The sequence below is a fragment of the Anolis sagrei genome, chromosome 7 (genome assembly GCF_037176765.1).
Source record: "Anolis sagrei isolate rAnoSag1 chromosome 7, rAnoSag1.mat, whole genome shotgun sequence".
Classification (NCBI taxonomy): domain Eukaryota; kingdom Metazoa; phylum Chordata; class Lepidosauria; order Squamata; family Dactyloidae; genus Anolis; species Anolis sagrei.
This window is the reverse complement of record NC_090027.1, coordinates 12,164,260-12,183,271: the sequence shown is the minus strand read 5'-3', so window position 1 is coordinate 12,183,271 and position 19,012 is coordinate 12,164,260. Positions and strand designations below refer to the sequence as shown.

Genomic DNA, 19,012 nt, shown 5'->3' with positions numbered 1-19,012 from the left:
ATTCCACCATTCTCACCCCATAGGGGACTCAGGGCGGTTCACAATTCACATATACATGGCAAACATTCAATGCCATAGACACACAACATAAACTGGGATTGTGGTGCAGCAGGCTGAGTGTCAGCTGCATTAAGATCACTCCGACCAAAAGGTCATGAGTTCGAAGCCAGCCCAAGTTGGAGTGGGTTTCCAACCAATTATGTGTAGCCTGTTGTCGACCTTTGCAACCCGAAAGGCAGTTGCATCTGTCAAGTAGGAAAATAAGGTACCACCTTAAAGTGTGGGGAGGCTAAATTAACTGATTTATGAGGCCATAAAGAAGACTCCAGCAAAAGCATTCCAGTGGGGAAGCATGCGGGGAATGCGGAAGTGCTTCATCAGCATCACAGATGGACGATGAAAGCGACAGCTCCCCGGTGGCCAGAAAAAGTTAAATATCCTCTGTCTATGTCTGTATATGTTTGTATGTCAAAATTGGCATTGAATGTTTGCCATATATGTATACACTGTTATCCGCCCTGAGTCCCCTGCGGAGTGAGAAGGACGGAATATAAAAGCTGTAAATAAATAATAAATAAACAGACAGACACACTGAGGCTATTTAACTTTCCAGCTTCATAAGGGTATGCTTCAAATTCCGGCCACCAGGGAGTTGTCGCTTCACCATCTACTTATGACACCGCTGGAGTACTTCTTCATTCTTTTGCATGCTGCTGGAGAGTTTTATGGCATAATACATTAGTTAAATTAGCCTCCCCGAATAAGTGTTATCTAAATTTCCTACTTGACAGATGCAACTGTCTTTCAGGCTGCAAAGGTGAACAGCAAGCTAGAAAAATGGTTGGGAGCTTACTCCGACCTGGGCTGGCTTCGAACTCCTGACCTTTGGGTCAGTAGTGGTTTTAATACAGCTGACTCCCAACTAGCTGTGCCACAATCAAGCCTATGTCTGCAGTAAATGCTGTAATCCACTCTTGAGTCCCCTAGGCAAGAACGGCGGAATATAACTAAAGTGTATTATTATTATTATTATTATTATTATTATTATAAATTTTTATTAAGTTTTATAGAATAACAGCAAAAGTGGGGGAATAATGTGAGAAGATAGGAAAGTAGGAAAATTACAAAAATCATACACTTGTGAGGAAAAAAAAGAAAAAAGAAAAAAATCAAATCATATTGAGAAAAAAAAAAGAAAAAAACAAAAAACAAAAACAAAAACACACCAAGCGTCCAAAAAAAAGGGAAGACTTCCTTCTGATTCCGGTCGTATTGAAAACTTTCATTTTATCTGTTATATAAAAAAAGATTTTAAAAAAATCTGTTTTGTATCCTCCTACAAACTTCAGTCCCCATTATAGTTCTTTATATCTTGTGTCTATATAATCATCAATTATTGACCAATTTGTCTCTTTAATCATATTGCCTGTATTCTTTTTTAATAAAAACGTTAATTTGTCCATATCCTTAATTTCATTTATTTTGTTTGCCCAGTGGAGTTTTTCTGGTATTTCTTTCTGCTTCCAAATTTTAGCAAAGACAATTCTGGCGGCTGTCGTCAGATATGTAAACAAAATATCTTCATTCGCATCTAGTTTTATGTCATTATCTACAATTCCCAGTAAATAATATTCAGGTTTTCTTGGAAATTTCTTATTAAATATGAGTTGCATTTCTTCGTGTATATCTTTCCAGTATTTCTGAGATTCTGTACAGCTCCACCATAAGTGAAAAAACGTCCCATCATGTTCGTCACATTTCCAACAAACTTTGGATACATTCTTATACATACAGTTTAACTTTACCGGGGTCATGTACCACCTATGAAACATTTTCATCCAGTTTTCCTTTAAATCCGTTGCATAGGTGTACTTAAGTTTTTTCTTCCACATTATTTCCCAGTCACACATAGCTACCGGTCTTTTAAAGTTTTCTGCCCATTTTATCATACAGCTTTTTATTGTTTCAGTCTCCGTAGACCATTCTAGTAATTTATCATACAACTTTGTTATGCATTTCGTTTCTGTTTTTAGGAAATTATCCCAGAACACTTCTTTGATTTGAAAACCCTGTTTTATGTCCTGGTTATATTGTTCCTTTATTTGTAAGTAGTGTAACCATATTATTTTTGGGAAGCTCAGGTTTACTTCTGCTTGGGATTTTAATTCAGTTGAACCATTCTTTAGAAGTTCTTTATAGGTAGGCCAGGTTGTCCATCCCAATAATCTCCTCTGTTTGGCTTCCATTGGAGAAATCCAAAGGGGGATTTTAGAATAAAAATGCTTTTTATATCTGTCCCAAATTCTGATTAGTGATGAGCGAATGAAATGATTCCCAAAATTTCTTTCCTCCTGTTCTCTTCCATACCAAATGTAGGCATGCCATCCTACGCGTAGGTCATGGCCTTCTAATGTGAGGAGATTCTCTCTTTTCAGTGCCATCCAGTCCTTTAACCAGATTAGTGCACATGCTTCATGATAAAGTTTAAAATTGGGAAAACCAAACACTCCTCTTATTTTTTTATCCGTTAAAACTTGATATTTTATTCTTGGTTTTTTTCCTTTCCAAATAAATTTCATAAGGTCTCTTGTCCATTCGTTAAATTTCTTAATATTCCTAATTATTGGTATATTTTGGAATTATTGGTATTATTATTATTATTAATAATAATAATAACAACACAAAAAACTTCAACTTAATTCTGTATACTGTCACATTAAGATTGTTTTCAGCTATGGCAGGTCTATACAATTAATGGCCCTTGTGGAAGAAGGAGTTTGGAAGCTACGCATAAGCCAAATAAATATCTTTTCCAAGTTTCTTTATTTTGAGTCAAAATGCAGAGTAAAATAAACAGATGTCATTACAAAATTTGCTTGATTATTGCTTTGTACAAAATTCAGAATTAAAGCCAGGGCCAATGAAAATGTTAATACATCAGAAAAGCATAGCACATGTTATATCCCTAACATAATTCGGAAAGAATTAAAATAGTGTGAGCCAGAGTTGCAAAAGTAGTTCTTATCAACAACAATGAAGAGTTTGGAAAGCTCTTAATTTATTTAAGCTGTGGTTCTTTGTGGAACATTAACATGGTTGAGGAATGTACATATGGAGTCAGTGTTCTCATTTTTCCCCTTTGTAGATCTACTTTGGCGATGTGTTTACTAAATCACTTCATAAATTGGGGATCCTTTGCTTTGCCATCTACCGCTTGAAAGGAGAACCCAATCCATTTGATCTCAGGAAAGTATATTTTGTTTTATTTACGGATTGCATTGACCTTCCCCTATTCTCCTATATTGGGACCCAATAGTACAACTGAAACTTGTAGATACAAAGCCATTTGACTAATTCAGTTTATCACAAAAACATTGGCATCCATTTGGAACAACATTGAACCAAATTATACAGCTTTGTTTTTATTTAAAGGGTATCAATAATGTCAGGAAACAAAGGAGCTATGAATATGAACAAGCTTCTTTTGGTCCACCTTCTTTTGGACCACCTTGTTTAGCATATAATGGCCTGGCAGTGCCTGGAGCAAACTTTTGTTGAGAGGTGATTAGATGTCCTTGATTAGATATCCACCATGTCAGACTACACAGAAAAGCCATTGAAATCCACAAGCATGTGGACAATTTCAACAAAAAGGAGGAAACCATGAAAATGAACAAAATCTGGCTACCAGTATTAAAAAAAAAAACTCTAAAATTACCACAGCACAACAACATAGAGGAAACAAGCAAGTACATCTAATCACCTCTCAACAAAAGATTGCCTCAGGCACTGCCAGGCCATCAAATTCTAACCAAGATGGTCAGTTGAAACATTCACACCTAGCTCCAGCAGACAAGAGTCCTTTGTCCCACCCTGGTCATTCCACAGATATATAAACCCACTTTCCAAGTTCCAACAGACCTCACTACCTCTGAGGATGCTTGCCATAGATGCAGGCGAAACATCAGGAGAGAATGCCTCTAGACCATGGCCATATTGCCCGAAAAAACCTACAACAACCCTATTATTATTGTTATTATTATTATTATTATTATTATTATTATTATTATATCCCGCCTCCATCTTCCCTAAATGACTCAGGCCATCTTACATGGGTACAAACCCAAACAGCATAATAAAATAAAATAGCATATTAAAATATATAATGGCAGCATAAAACAAAATAAAATGACAATATTATAACAAATATAAGAGGAAAACATCAACCAAGAACAAATGAGTTCTATGGTAAGAAAGAGTTTCTGCGTACGGGTGGGAGGACTGGTGGAGTTTGGCCCAATTCTATCATTGGTGGGGTTCAGAATGCTCTTTTATTGAAGGTGAACTATAAATCCCAGCAACTACAACTCTCAAATGTCAAGTCTATTTTCATCAAACTCCACCAGTTTTTGCATTTGGTATATTGAGTATTTGAGCTAAGTTTGGTCCAGATCCATCAGTGCTCTCTGGATATCCACAGTGTTCATTGGATGTAGGTAAACTACAACTCCAAAACTCAAGATCACCAAATCCTTCCCGTATTTTCTGTTGGTCACGGGAGTTCTGTGTGCCAACTTTGGTACAATTCTATCATTGGTAAAGTTCAGAATGCTCTTTGATTGTTGGTTAACTAAATCTCAGCAACTACAAATCCCAAATAACAAGATCAACCCCCCCCCCCCAACCCCACCATTATTCAAATTCGGGTGTATTGGGTATTTGTGTCAAATTTGATCTAGTGACTGAAAATACATCATGAATATTGGATATTTACATTATAACTCATAACAGTAGCAAAATTACAGTTGTGAAGTAGCAACGAAAATAATCTTATGGCTGGGGGTCAACACAACATGAGGAACGGTATTAAGGGGTCGCAGCACCAGGAAGGTTGAGAACCACTGACCTAAGATATGGCAGCGCAGACACTTGGACCTTTTCCTATGTCGAACTCTTTGCAGTTGTCATTGCAGGGATGCCCCTTCTTATTCATCCCAAGTTTCTTTGCTAGTTGTTATTGGAGGGTGTATTTGTTGTTGGATTTTAACGTACTTTGGCAATAGGGGGTCATCAGTCGCTGAAATGTGTACGAGAGGCAAAATTGCCCCCATATTAAGTGAAGGTACCCAGTCATACTGTGAAGAAACTTGTCCACTAGAAATTTCTGGATCAAACAATTCCATCATCATTCCATTTTCTATCATTATCATTGTTGTCTTGTCCTCAGTGCTCAATTTTTGACATACCCCATACCCAAGAGTTTAAGAACGCTCTTTTGAATGGTTATTATTATTATTATTATTATTATTATTATTATTATTGTATTGTCGAAGGCTTTCATGGCTGGAATCACTAGGTTCTTGTGGGTTTTTTTCGGGCTATATGGCCATGTTCTAGAGCAGTGGTTCTCAACCTGGGGTCCCCAGATGTTTTTGGCCTACAACTCCCAGAAATCCCAGCCAGTTTAACAGCTGTTAGGATTTCTGGGAGTTGTAGGCAAAAAACATCTGGGGACCCCAGGTTGAGAACCACTGTTCTAAAGGCATTTCTCCTGACGTTTTGCCTGCATCTATGGCAAGCATCCTCAGAGGTAATGAGGTCTGTTGGAATTAGGACAATGGGTTTATATCTGTGGAATGGCTGGGGTGGGGCAAAGAGCTCTTCTCTGCTGGAACTAGGTGTGAATGTTTCAACTGACCACCTTCATTAGCATTTGAAGACCTACCTGAGCCTAGGAAAATCTTTTGTTGAGAGGTGTTAAGATGTGCCTGGTTGTTTCCTCTCTGTTGTTTGCTGTTGTAATTTTAGAGTTTTTTTAATACTGGTAGCCAGATTTTGTTCATTTTCATGGTCTCTTCCTTTCTGTTATAATTCTCCACATGCTTGTGGATTTCAGTGCCTTTTCTGTGTAGTCTGACATGGTGGTTGTTGGTGTGGTCCAGCATTTCTGTGTTCTCAAATAATATGCTGTGTCCAGGCTGGTTCATCAGGTGCTCTGCAATGGCTGACTTCTCTGGTTGAAGTAGTCTGCAGTGCCTTTCATGTTCCTTGATTCGTGTTTGGGTAATGCTGCGTTTGGTGGTCCCTATGTAGACTTCTTGTTCACAGCTGCATGGTATACGGTAGACTCCTGCAGAGGTGAGAGGATCCCTCTTGTCCTTTGCTGAACGTAGCATTTGTTGGATTTTCTTGGTGGGTTTGTAGATTGTTTGTATGTTGTGTTTCCTCATCAGCTTCCCTATGCGGTCAGTGAGTATATTGAGTATTTGAGCTAAGTTTGGTCCAGATCCATCAGTGCTCTCTGGATGTCCACAGTGCTCATTGGATGTAGGCAAACTACAACTCCAAAACTCAAGGTCAATGCCCACCAAATCCTTCCTGTATTTTCTGTTGGTCACGGGAGTTCTGTGTGCCAAGTTTGGTGCAATTCTATCATTGGTAAAGTTCAGAATGCTCTTTGATTGTTGGTTAACTATAAATCCCAGCAACTGCAACTCCCAAATAACAAGATCAACCCCCCCCCCCAACCCCACCATTATTCAAATCCGGGTGTATTGGGTATTTGTATATATGGCAAGAACACTTTTCCTCTGGGTGAATATTATTATTATTATTATTATTATTATTATTATTATTATTATTATCTTTATTTGTATCCCGAAGGACTCGATGCGGCTTACAAAGGCCAAGACCTCAAAACGTAGCATAAACAATACACAACTGAAAACAACGGAAAAGATATTAGATATTGGTATTTTGATACTTCTGCTCGGTTTCTCCCAAACAGGCTTGCAATTATTCAGCCACCCATTGATTTAGAGATGTCGGGTAGTGATCAGCTCTTTTGTCTGGTCCCATTCAACGTTGTAGCAACTGATCTGACAATTGTGCTAAAGAATATTAAACCAGCCAAACAAAAAGAAAGAGCGCTGTCAAAGGTTAATGAAGGAGTCATTTTGGCATAAAGAAAGCCATCATCTCACTAGAAATAAAGGTTTTATTCTCTGTTTGGTGTGTGCAACCTATTTTCTTTTCATACTCTAGGACAGGGGTCCTCAAACTACAGCCCGCGGGCCACACGAGGCCCGCTGAGGGCATTTATCCGGCCCACCAAAGAGGAAGCCTCCTTCTCAGTGGAATCATTCTTGGCTCTGCTAACACAGATATCTTTTCATTCTTTCTGTCTCCTTCTCTCCCCCCCCCCCCTCTTTCTTCCCATTTCAGTCTCTCCCCCTTTCTCCTCTTTTTCTTTCTCTTTCTCCCTCCTCCTTTCTTCCTTCTCTCTTTCTCCCTCTTTTTTCCTCTCCCTTTTCTTCTTCTTTTTCTTCTTTTCATATCCCTTTCTTCTTCTTCCTTGGAGGAGGTGGAGGTGGTGGTGGGTCTGGAGTGCTGCGGCTGCTACCTGGAAGAGCGGAAGCAAGAGAATTCCTCACCGCCACTCCTCCAGAAAAGACACAGAGCTGTGCAGCCAATAGGCAGCCCCAAAGCCTTCCCTCGCTATCCAGCCCTCCACCTGTACCTCGGCACAGGGCTCAAGGTGGCTAGGAGCCCCTGCAAAGCTCCCCCCCCCCAAGTTAAACAGGAAGGGGAGAGTGGGGGCGGAAGAAGTGCCAGCATCCTGGAGGAAAGACCTGGGGTTACTTTTCTTCCCCTCTTTCTCCTCTGCTTCTCTTTGGCAAATCCAGGCTCCTGCTGTGAAAACAGCCATTAGGTAGGCTGTTAGGAATTGTGGGAACTGAAGTCCAAAGCACAAGGAGGGCCCAAGTTGGCCCATGCCTGCTTTGAAGAATACCAATATTATTTAATTCTCTTGTAATGTTTCATATACTCTGTTGTACTTATATATTATTATATTTGCATATTTATTTATTTCAAAGTTTTCTATACCGAGCTTCTCACCTCTTAGAGGGACTCAGCCCGGTTTACAACCATAGAAACATACAATCAGTAAAATATCATAGTTCATAATTACAATAACACATTTAAAATAACAACTATATTTAAAACTACGGTGGTCAGTCATCATATTAAAAACAAGTATACCTCATCTTCCATCCACAATCCTAGGATGCTGTCTCATTCATCGAAAGCCTGTCTCCACAACCATGTCTTCACCCATTTCCTGAATGTCAGGATAGATGGGAGAGAGTTCCAGAGTCGCGGGGCCACCACCGAGAAAGCCCTGTCCCTCGTCCTCACCAGGCGCGCTTGTGAGGCCGGTGGGACCGAGAGCAGGGCCTCTCCAGACGATCTTAGTAATCTTGATGGTACGTAGTTGATATATGTTGTAAACTGACCTGAGTCCCTCATTGAGGTGAGAAGGCCGGTATAGAAAACTTCCAAATAAATAAATATATCTGTAGATTTGAAATTGTGTTGAAATGTAAGCTGCTTTGGCCCCTTCCACACAACTGTATAAAATCCACACTGAACTAGTTTATATGGCAGTGTGGACTCTGATAATGCTTGTGCGGGAAGGTAATGGTGTGCCATGCAGTCATGCTGGCCACATGACCTTAGAGGTGTCTATGGACAACACAGGCTCTTCGGCTTAGCAATGGCGATGAGCACCACCCCCTAGAGTCAGACATGACTAGACTTAATGTCAAGGGGAAACTTTTACTGATAACACTCCAGGCCAAAACCTCGAACCAGCTGAGCAAGTGGTTGCATATAGATGTTAAACAACAGAGGGGAGAGAATGGACCCCTGAGGAACCCCACAAGAGAGAGGGGACCTCTCGGAGACCAGGCCTCCCCTCTCCACTTGCTGTCCACGGTTGTGAAGAAAGGAGGACAGCCAATTTAAAGCTGTCCCCCTGACTCCAACAGCAGCAAGGCGGTGGGTCAAAAGATTGTGGTTGCCTGTGTCAAATGTTGCTGTGATCACAATCTTTTATGAAGATCCATCTGTGATCTTCTTGTTTTCAGTATTGTACAGATTCTTAGAGATGATTGAATATTCTAAAGTACATCCTCTTGATATATTGTGAGTACATGTCAATACAATCCCTTTAGGGTTGTTTAATATATCTCCCAGATGAGCAGACTTTTTAGGGCTGTGTATTGCACTCATTTGTAAATACTAGGCCTGGGTAACAACGAAAAATTTGTTTCTAAAATCGATTTGTAATTGGGGTTTTTTTTTGTTTCGATATTTAAAATAATTACAAAATTTTCCAAAAAACAGTTCGGTATTTACGAAATTTCGTAAATATTTACAAAACATTTTGTAAAGATGGCGCCCTTTTTTTTCCAATATTTTTTCAATATTTTTTAAATTTAATTATTAATTTAGTAGAATAGGGAGGAGAAATTAAAATTATTATTAAGGAGGGAAGGCAGGCACTCACTCTGGCGGGCCCTCTCGCTCGCCGCTCGCTTGCCCCTCTCGCTCGCCCTCTCGCTCGCTTGCTCAGCCGGCGCCGAGAGAGGAGAGCTCCCAGCAAGCATCGGCAGGCGGCCATCTTACGTATTTCCGAAATGGACGGAAATACAAAATTTTTTGGCGCCTGCCGTTTCGATATTTAAAAACACTTCCAGGTTAAAAAAAAAGTTTTGTAATCGTTTCGTAATTCAAAAATTAACGAATTTTTTAACGAATTACGAATTAACGAAACGAATTGACCAGCCCTAGTAAATACCTATTCTTATACTATATTATGCAACTATAAAGAAGAGTGAGAGTGTACAATGGCCTCTGAGTACAAGAAGTGTATTTATTATTGATTATTAAATAATCTCAGAAGTCATTTGCTCTACCTCAGCAATCAATGGAAGCACTCACTTCTGATTCCACTTCAGATAATGTATTGCCATCATTATTACTGTCAAATTAAGTGATCCCAATATGAATAAAGGCCACCACAACTGCTTGTATCCCACTATTTCACTGTTGCTTCTAGTGATGGCCTCCATAGGTCTTAAATCTCCACTACCATTTGGGACAATTCTCATCATTATCAATAATAATACTTTATTTATATTCCGTCCTGTCTCCCTGAAGGGACTCAGGGCGGATTCCAGCATACGCAAACAAAAAGGCAAACATCCAATGCCTATCAACTCTTGATCTGCCTCACATTTTACTTACTTACTTACTTACTTACTTACTTACTTAGGCGATCCCTCATTGTCTGAGTAAGATTGTCCTCCAAGTTCAGTGTCCTGGCAGTGAGTATGTAGGTGACTATGGAGCCCAATTCTTGACCTGCATCTTCTCCCACAGTGAGGGCGTCAGTATCCAGGTGGAAGGCGGTCCCAGTCGGGATTGGCTTGATGTGCCTTCCTCTTGGAACATTTCTCTCTTGTGCCCTCCATTTGTGCCTCTTCAAATTCTACAGCACTGCTGGTCACAGCTGACCTCCTGCTGGAGCGCTCATGGGCCAGGGCTTCCCAGTTCTCGGTGTCTATACTCTAAGGTTGGCTTTGAGCCCATCTTTAAATCTCTTTTCCTGCCCACCAACATTCTGTTTTCCATTCTTGAGTTCGGAGTAGAGCAACTGCTTTGTCAAAGATCCACCAAGAGGAAAAGTGTTCTTGCCATATATCAAGTGAACCACTGACCGCATAGGGAAGCAGTTGAGGAAACACAGCATACAAACTATCCACAGACCCACCAAGAAAATCCAACAAATGCTACGTTCAGCAAAGGACAAGAGGAATCCTCTCACCTCTGCAGGAGTCTACCGTATTCCATGCAGCTGTGGACAAGTCTACATAGGGATCACCAAACGCAGCATTGCCCAAACACGAATCAAGGAACATGAAAGGCACTGTAGACTACTTCAACCTGAGAAGTCAGCCATAGCAGAGCACCCGATGAACCAACCTGGACACAGCATATTATTTGAGAACACAGAAATGCTGGACCACTCTCACAACCACCATGTCAGACTACACAGAGAAGCCATTGAAATCCACAAGCATGTGGACAATTTCAACAGAAAGGAGGAAAACATGAAAATGAACCAAATCTGGCTACCAGTATTAAAAAGCTCTAAAATTACAACAGCAAAACAACAGAGAGGAAACAATCAAGGACATCAAATCACATCTCAACAAAAGATTGCCCCAGGAACTGTCAGACCATCAAATGCTAATCAAGGTGGTCAGTTGAAACATTCACACCTAGCTCCAACAGACAAGAGTTATTTGTCCCATCCTGGTCATTCCACAGACATATAAACCCATTTTCCTAGTCCCAATAGACCTCACTACCTCTGAGGATGCTTGCCACAGATGCAGGCAAAATGTCAGGAGAGAATGCCTTTAGAACATGGCCATTTAGCCTGAAAAAACCTACAACAACCCAGTGAAAGCCTTCGACAATACATTGTGTATTTATGGTTTTATATTGTTGTTGCTGCAAAGCTGGGGTGAAAATTGCTGGAAGAAACATTAACAACCTCAGATATGCAGATGACACCACTCTGATGGCCGAAAGCGAGGAGGAGCGGAGGAGCTTTCTAATCAAGGTGAAAGAAGAAAGCGCAAAAGCTGGGTTGCAGCTAAATATCAAAAGAACCAAGATTATGGCAACAAGAATGATTGACAACTGGAAAATAGGGGGAGAAAATGTGGAGGCCATGACAAACTTTGTATTTCTAGGCGCAAAGATGACTGCAGATGCAGACTGTGGCCAGGAAATCAGAAGACGCTTCCTTTTTGGGAGGAGAGCAATGTCCAGTCTCGATAAAATCGTAAAGAGTAGAGACATCAGACTGGCAACAAAGATCCATTGCCTAGTCAAAGCCATGGTATTCCCTGTAGTCACCTACGGATGTGAGAGCTGGACCTTCGGGAAGGCTGAGCGAAGGAAGATCGATGCTTTTGAGCTGTGGTGTTGGAGGAAAGTTCTGAGAGTGCCTTGGACTGCGAGAAGATCCAACCAGTCCATCCTCCAGGAAATAAAGCCCGACTGCTCACTGGAGGGAAGGAGACGAGAGACAAAGTTGAAGTCCTTTGGCCACATCATGAGGAGACAGCAAAGCCTAGAGAAGACAATGATGCTGGGGAAAGTGGAAGGTAAAAGGAAGAGGGGCCAACCAAGGGCAAGAAGAATGGATGGCATCCTTGAAGTGACTGGACTGACCTTGAAGGAGCTGGGGGTGGTGACGGCCGACAGAGAGCTTTGGCCTGGGCTAGTCCATGAGGTCACAAATAGTCAGAGACGACTGAACAAATGAACAACAAGGGGCAATGCAAACCAAGCTCCTGGAAGACGGAACAAATAAATACATATATTCAAAGGATGGCATGAGAATCCTGGTGGGATTCAAAGAAACAAGGTTAAATCCACACTGAGCATTTTTCGCATCCTAATCAAGCCTTCGAGGAAGGGTGAAATCTTTTCCTGAGACCAAAAGGAAGAAATCATATGCTTGTCTCTTAAATACCAACTCTGGCCTTGTACAAAAACTGATTGAGAATAAAAAGAAAGGAGGGCTGGTTTCCCCTGCTTCCCCTAACATTAATTAGGTTTGAAAGACTGCAGTTTGAGTCCAGCCACCACATACTGAGAAGAAAGGAACCCAAGCAGCTGAGGCAGAGTTCAGACTAAACTAACTGCAAACTCCCAGGAGATGTCCCAAGGTAAATCTGATAGTCCCTGTCATTTATAATCATTATCAGACAACGAAACTCACTGCGTTTTTACTGAGGAGCCAATTAAGCGATCCCTGAGGCTGGAGACAAAGGTCTGCACTTCCTTCATGCTTTTAAAGCAAATTCTCTATGCTTTACTTCAAATAAATACCAGAGATCTAATCATAGAACTTAATAAAGAAATTGGATATGGCAGAGGCTAAGTTGGGACAAAGGTGAGTAAGGGAAGCGCCCTTGTTCTTCAATAGGCCAATGGCTCAAATATCTAGTGTGACTGCAAAGTGACAGATCACAACCCCATTTCTCAGGGTCTCATGCCGAACCATCCCTGGCTTGCAAATGAGACTGGCTCTGTGCTATAGGATTAATGCAGTTTGACACTGATTTAACTGCTGTGGTTGAGTGCTATAGTATCCTGGGATTTGTAGTTTGACAAGGAACCAGTACTCTTCAGCAGAAAAGGATAAAAACCTTGCAAAACCACAACTCCTTCCTGGATGGCACCATCAGTAAGCCATAACGATGTGTTATACAAGGGTTGAATGAAAAGTAATACCTCCATTGGGTTTTTGTAGGTTTTTCTGGGCTATATGGCCATGCTCTAGGGGCATTTTCTCCTGATGTTTCGCCTGCATCTATGGCAAGCATCCATATAGTACTACACAATATCCCAGAATACTTGTAAGATATCAGCACAAACACAAAACAATCTATGTGAAATGTCAAAGTGTATTATCATAAGAGCATACAGTATTCCATTTACCAAAATCCCCAGAACATAGTTCAATTCAGTGGTACACAGACATCAAAAGGAGCAGCCGCTCTCAAACATAACAGTTCTAGGTCTGGATAAGGATTCCACTGTATATAGGCTTCAGGGATACATTCAATAAGAAAAGTCATATAAACAAAGTAAGTATTGAGTCACAAGGCTTATTGTCTTCAGTTTACATATAGCCTCATGACTCAATACTTCATTTCGCATAGATTGTTTTGTGTTTGAAGCATCCATATAGCCCAGAAAAATCTACAACAACCCAGTGATTCCGTCCATGAAAACCTTTGACAATAGCTCCACCTTCGTAACTCCTCAACAGATGGGAGTACTGGTATGTGGCAGGTACTGGCTTGATTCAGTAGACTCTCCTCTACAGTTCCATTTTGGCAGGAAGCCTTAGCATTGAATGGTTGTGTTGTTAAAGTCGGTCAATGCGACTTAAGCAACGTGCAGTCATTAAATTCTTGACAGCAGAAGGTGTCACCCAAAAGGAGATTCATCAGAGAATGCAAGCTGTTTATGGTGATTGTGTTGATGGGAGTACTGTGCATCGTTGGGCAAGTAAGTTTAAAGATGTTGAGGTGGGAACATCTGACTTGCATGACAAACAAAGAGTTGGCTGTCCTGTGACAGCAACCACCGAGTTTCACAAGCAAAAGGTCGACAGATTGATTCAGGACAATCGTCGTATCAGAGAGAAATTTCAAGCATAACCAGCATTTCTCAAAAATGTGTGGGTCACATTATTGCTTTGCTTGGCTATTGGAAAATCTATGCAGGATGCTGATGCCTGAAATGAAAGTGCACAGACTTCTTCTATGATGGCTTCAGAAAACTTGTTCATCGTTGGCAGAACTGTATCCAATTGTCTGGTGATTATGTGGAAAAGTGAATAGTAGTAGTTAAAAAAACACATTCTAAGGATTACTTCTGCGTTTGATTTATTAAAATATTCCCATCCAAACCCAAGTAACAAAGGGGGAGGCATTACTTTTCATTCAACCCTTGTAATCAGTGAAGTAACTCATTCTTTTGAAAAGCAAGATTTCCCCAATTCGGATTCATGATAAGCAATGTGAAGGAGGCACTGTGGTTCAAAAAAACCAATGTTTTTTGACATCTAGCATGGAACCGCATATATCAAGGTGATGCAGGAGTATCTGATTGAAGACCAGTTGTCCATGGAATGAGTTTGGGTGGCATAGGAAAAATCTCCTGTAGACCTAAGGCTTTGGTAAATTTTGTGGTACTTGCAACTTGGTCAGATGAGACATATGTATTGTCAAAGGCTTTCATGACCAGAATTACTGAGTTGGTGTGAATGTTTCAATAATTCAATATCCTCAGTGTCCAAGTTGGTCTATAGAGGGAGATGCGGTTTGTCAAATAGTCTGGAACTTATTGTACCGCAGAGCTTCTCCCTGGAGAAGCGTGCCAAGAGGAAGGCGCATCAAGCCAATCCCGACTGAGACCTTCTCCCTGGAGAAGCGTGCCAAGAGGAAGGCGCATCAAGCCAACCCCGACCGAGACCAATGCCCTCAGTGCGGAAGAAGATGCAGAGCAAGAATAGGGCTCCACGGCCAAATACGGACCCACAAGAAGACAATCCTCCTCGGAAAATGAGAGATCGCCTAAGTAAGTAAGTAAAGTAAGTACCACAGAGCCCTTGGTGCTTGTTCTGTTTCTAAAGGAGAGCCACATCCTTGTAAACAAAAGAGAAAGCAGCCCCTCCTTACTTACATAATGGCTGTAAAAATACAGTTGTTCCAAGTGGAGTTTTGCTTGAGACAGGTGAGAAGAGAGTGATGAAAGAAATGAGATGTAAAAGTTCTTTTGAAGAGATGCCCAACTGTAATAGATCTAATCTCTAGCCAAGGGAAAAGAACCCAATTTTACCTGTCACTCAGGGATTAGAATTTGACTGGGGGGAATTTCCAAACTCTTCAGACAAGGTGGGTGGCTTGCCTGTTTCTTTTTTTCCTGGGATGTGCTTGGCTTGGTTTCTTTAGTGATCCAAACACCAAAGAGACGTCAATGAAAGGCATTTTCTATCCGTTTTCAGTAGGATGCTGCTGATCCATGGAAACTGTAGGGGAAAATACAGTTAATAATTGTGTTTGCTGTGAAATAGTTGACAATGAAACCTAATGCTTGAATGAAATGAAAGCATTAGATGTGTCGTCATTACAAGCTAAGAACACTGACTGTCTGACATCAGGGGCAGATTGAGGTCCTGTAGGTTCTTAAGAAGGTTTGCCACAATGCATCATGAATCCTTGATCTAATTTATTGATTGATTGATTGATTTACTGTATTTGTATACCGCCTTTCTCAGCCAATCGGCGACTCAAGGCGGTTTCCAACAAATCAGTACACATAAAAACATAATATAGATTAAAACATTAAACAGTATAAAACCCCCTTAAGAACAATAAAAACATAATTAGCGTCTCATTATTATCAAGCATTGTCCAGTTCCATTGTCAAATCATTCGATTTCCTATATTAGCTACTCTGCATTTGTAAACGCTTGCTCAAACAGCCATGTTTTAACTTGCCTCCGAAATGTTAAGAGGGAGGGGGCAGATCTGATCTCCTTAGGCAGGGTGTTCCATAGCCGAGGGGCCACCACTGAGAAGGCCCTGTCTCTCGTCCCCGCCAAATGTACTTGTGACGAAGGTGGGGCCGAGAGCAGGGCCTCCCCAGATGGTTTTTAAGGCCCAGCTTCTCCCATCCTAGCAGTTCGAAAACATGCAAATGTGAGTAGATCAATAGGTACCGCTCCGGCAGGAAGGTAACGGCGCTCCATGCAGTAATGCTAGCCGCCAGACCTTGGAGGTGTCTATGGACAACGCCGGCTCTTCGGCTTAGAAATGGAGATGAGCACCAACCCCCAAGAGTTGGACACGACTGGATTTAACATCAGGGGAAAACCTTTACCTTAAGGTTAATAAAATCAAATAAGACATAGATGAAATGTGTGCCAGCAGGTTAATATACTGTTAGTCCTGCATTCCAGATTGTCCTCCCCTAAAAGTAGTTTTCCTTAATAACCATGAATGCCATTATCGTTCCTTTTAACATGCATTGCCTTGTAATTTACATGTGAATGTGTTCCTAACAAGTTGCATCCAATACAATTCTGCAGGTAGGTAGGTAGGTATGCATTTAAAATAGTAATATACAACCCTGTATCTCTCAGTTTGTAGAAAGGGGAAGTATCACATTTTCCAATTTCCTGTTCCTTTATTTGTAAATATGCTTTTACCTTGAAAGAGATGGAAAATGGAGAACATGCCTCACAAAAGGGAAATGCATTACTGGGTCAAGTCCTTTTTTTGCATAATGCTATTATTATGTGCAGGATTCATAAATAAGCATATTATGCATGTGCTATGGAGCATCAAAGCAAATGTTCTTACCTTGCTTTTTGATGCTGGAAGGGCTTAGGTTCTAAATAGGGACAAAGTACTCACACAACAGTTCAAGACAGGAAGGAAATAGAGGCTAGGATAAGAGGATGTGTAAAAGGAAAACTGTAACAAACAGTCCAGGTGTATTTTGCTTTAAGGTACTATATTATATTATATATTATTATATATATTATATTACATGTAATATTACTAATAATATTACAATATAATGGTATAGTACAATATAGTAATATTTAATACTGATATTGTACTATGCTAATAATATAATGTATTGTATGTATGTGTGTGTATAGGTGTGTGTGTATAGGTGTGTGTGTGTGTGTGTGTGTGTATATATATATATATATATATATATAGTGCTGGTACGGCTGTACCAGGAGCTCCAAATTTATTTGCTTTGTATTAAATGTTTGCTTGCAGTCCAAGGTTTCAGGGACTCTGCAGATAGATGGCTTCCTTTGGTTGCAGTCGTAGGGCAAGTCACCTGTCCATCATCGTTAAGTTTTGGTCCCGCCCCTTGCTCAGGGCAATTGGGAAGGGAGCAATTTTTTAGTTAGTCTCAGCAAGGAAAGCTAATGTACAGGACGTGTGCAAGCTTCCCCTGTACAAAAGCTTTAACCCTTAAGACTTTCCGGAGGAAAACAGTCTTAAGAACATCAAGACTTTCCGGGGGGAAACAGTCTTAAGAGTCTCCAAAGATTTCCAGGAAAACAGCCCTAAAGACCAAAGAGCTCCAGCTGGAGAACATCTAAGCCTTTACTGGTAGGTCTACTCGGTGCTTCGAGACGCAGTTCGACCCGGTAGCGGAGCCCACATCAGTAAGGTCAGCCTGGGAGAAGTTAAAAAGGGGATTTTCCATTTAAAGTAAAGAAGAAGTTATGGAAGACAGTTGCCTGTCCTTCGTGGTCAAGATTAGGAAGTCACCAGTTACATAAAGCTTGGAATCCTTTGTTTAGCTTTATTGAAGACAAGAAAAGTTTCTGTTTGATTGTTCATTAATAAAGAACTTTGTTATACTTCACAAGCCATCTAAAGATCATTTGTGTTGGAAAACCTCTGAGAACTTCTCCTTGGGCCCCCTAGCTTCCCGCTGGGCAAAGGTTGCACGTCCTGTTCTAAAGAAAATTCTTTACAGGCCCAGCGTGCGACAGAATATATATATATATATATATATATATATATATATACACACACACACACACACACACACACACACACACACACCCCTTGTAAGCCATTGTAAGGGTGAGAAGGGCAGCATATAAATGTCATAAATAAATAAATAAACAAACAAACACAATGCATTTCAATTATCTTGTATAGTACAATAATTTTACCTGTTCTCAGTCTGTTTATAACACTTGCTCATTTTGTTTCTCAATGTCATATACTGGCAAATATTTAAATTTATTATTTTATACACTTAATAAATGATATTATAAATACATTCTCAGATATTTAGGTACCATTCCATTGTTCATTATGGAGTGTTGCAGAGTTCCTGGGCACGGCTCTGTTCAACATCTTTATTAATGACTTAAATGAAGAGTTAGAAGAAATGATCATTAAGTTTGCAGAGGACACCAAATTGGGAGGGATAGTCAATACTCCAGAAGACAGGAGCAGAATTCCAAACAATCTTGACAGATTCGAGAGATGATTGGCCAAAACTAACAAAATGAAGTTCAACAGGGAGAAGTGCAACATGCTCCACTTAGGCAGAAAACATGAAATGCAAAGATACAGAATGAGGGACACCTGGCTCAACAGCAGTACATGTGAAAAAGATCTTGGCATCCTCGTGGACAAGTTAGACATGAGCCAACAATGTGATGTGGTGGTTTAAAAAATTCAATATAAGTTACACAATACAATATAAGTAAAGGTTCTTCTCTGACTTTAAGTCCAGTCGTTTCCAACTCTGAGGGCTGGTGCTGATCTCCATTTCTAAGCCAAAGAACTGGCATTATCCGTAGACACCTCCAAGGTCATGTGGCCAGCATGACTGCATGGAGCATTGTTACCTTCCCATCAGAGCGGTACCTATTGATCTACTCACATTTGCGTGTTTTTATACTGCTAGGTTGGCAGAAGCTGGGGCTAACAGCAGGAGCTCACAACGCTCCCTGGATTTATTTATTTGTCGTGTCAGGGCGACCAGTCAATTATATTACATTTCCAACACAACAAAGCAA

General features: G+C 40.6%; 1 protein-coding gene across 1 annotated transcript in view; it reads left to right on the top strand.

The window, feature by feature from the left end:
* Positions 1-8,948, top strand: part of KCNU1 (potassium calcium-activated channel subfamily U member 1) — a 171,379-nt gene extending 162,431 nt beyond the window's left edge. Inside the window, exons 29-33 of the mRNA XM_067470858.1 lie at positions 3,146-3,250; positions 3,518-3,561; positions 6,788-6,938; positions 7,361-7,537; positions 8,931-8,948. Of these exons, the coding sequence (XP_067326959.1) occupies positions 3,146-3,250; positions 3,518-3,561; positions 6,788-6,938; positions 7,361-7,537; positions 8,931-8,948 (495 nt within the window). The remainder of the gene's footprint in view (positions 1-3,145; positions 3,251-3,517; positions 3,562-6,787; positions 6,939-7,360; positions 7,538-8,930) is intronic.
* Positions 8,949-19,012: the final 10,064 nt, after the last annotated feature.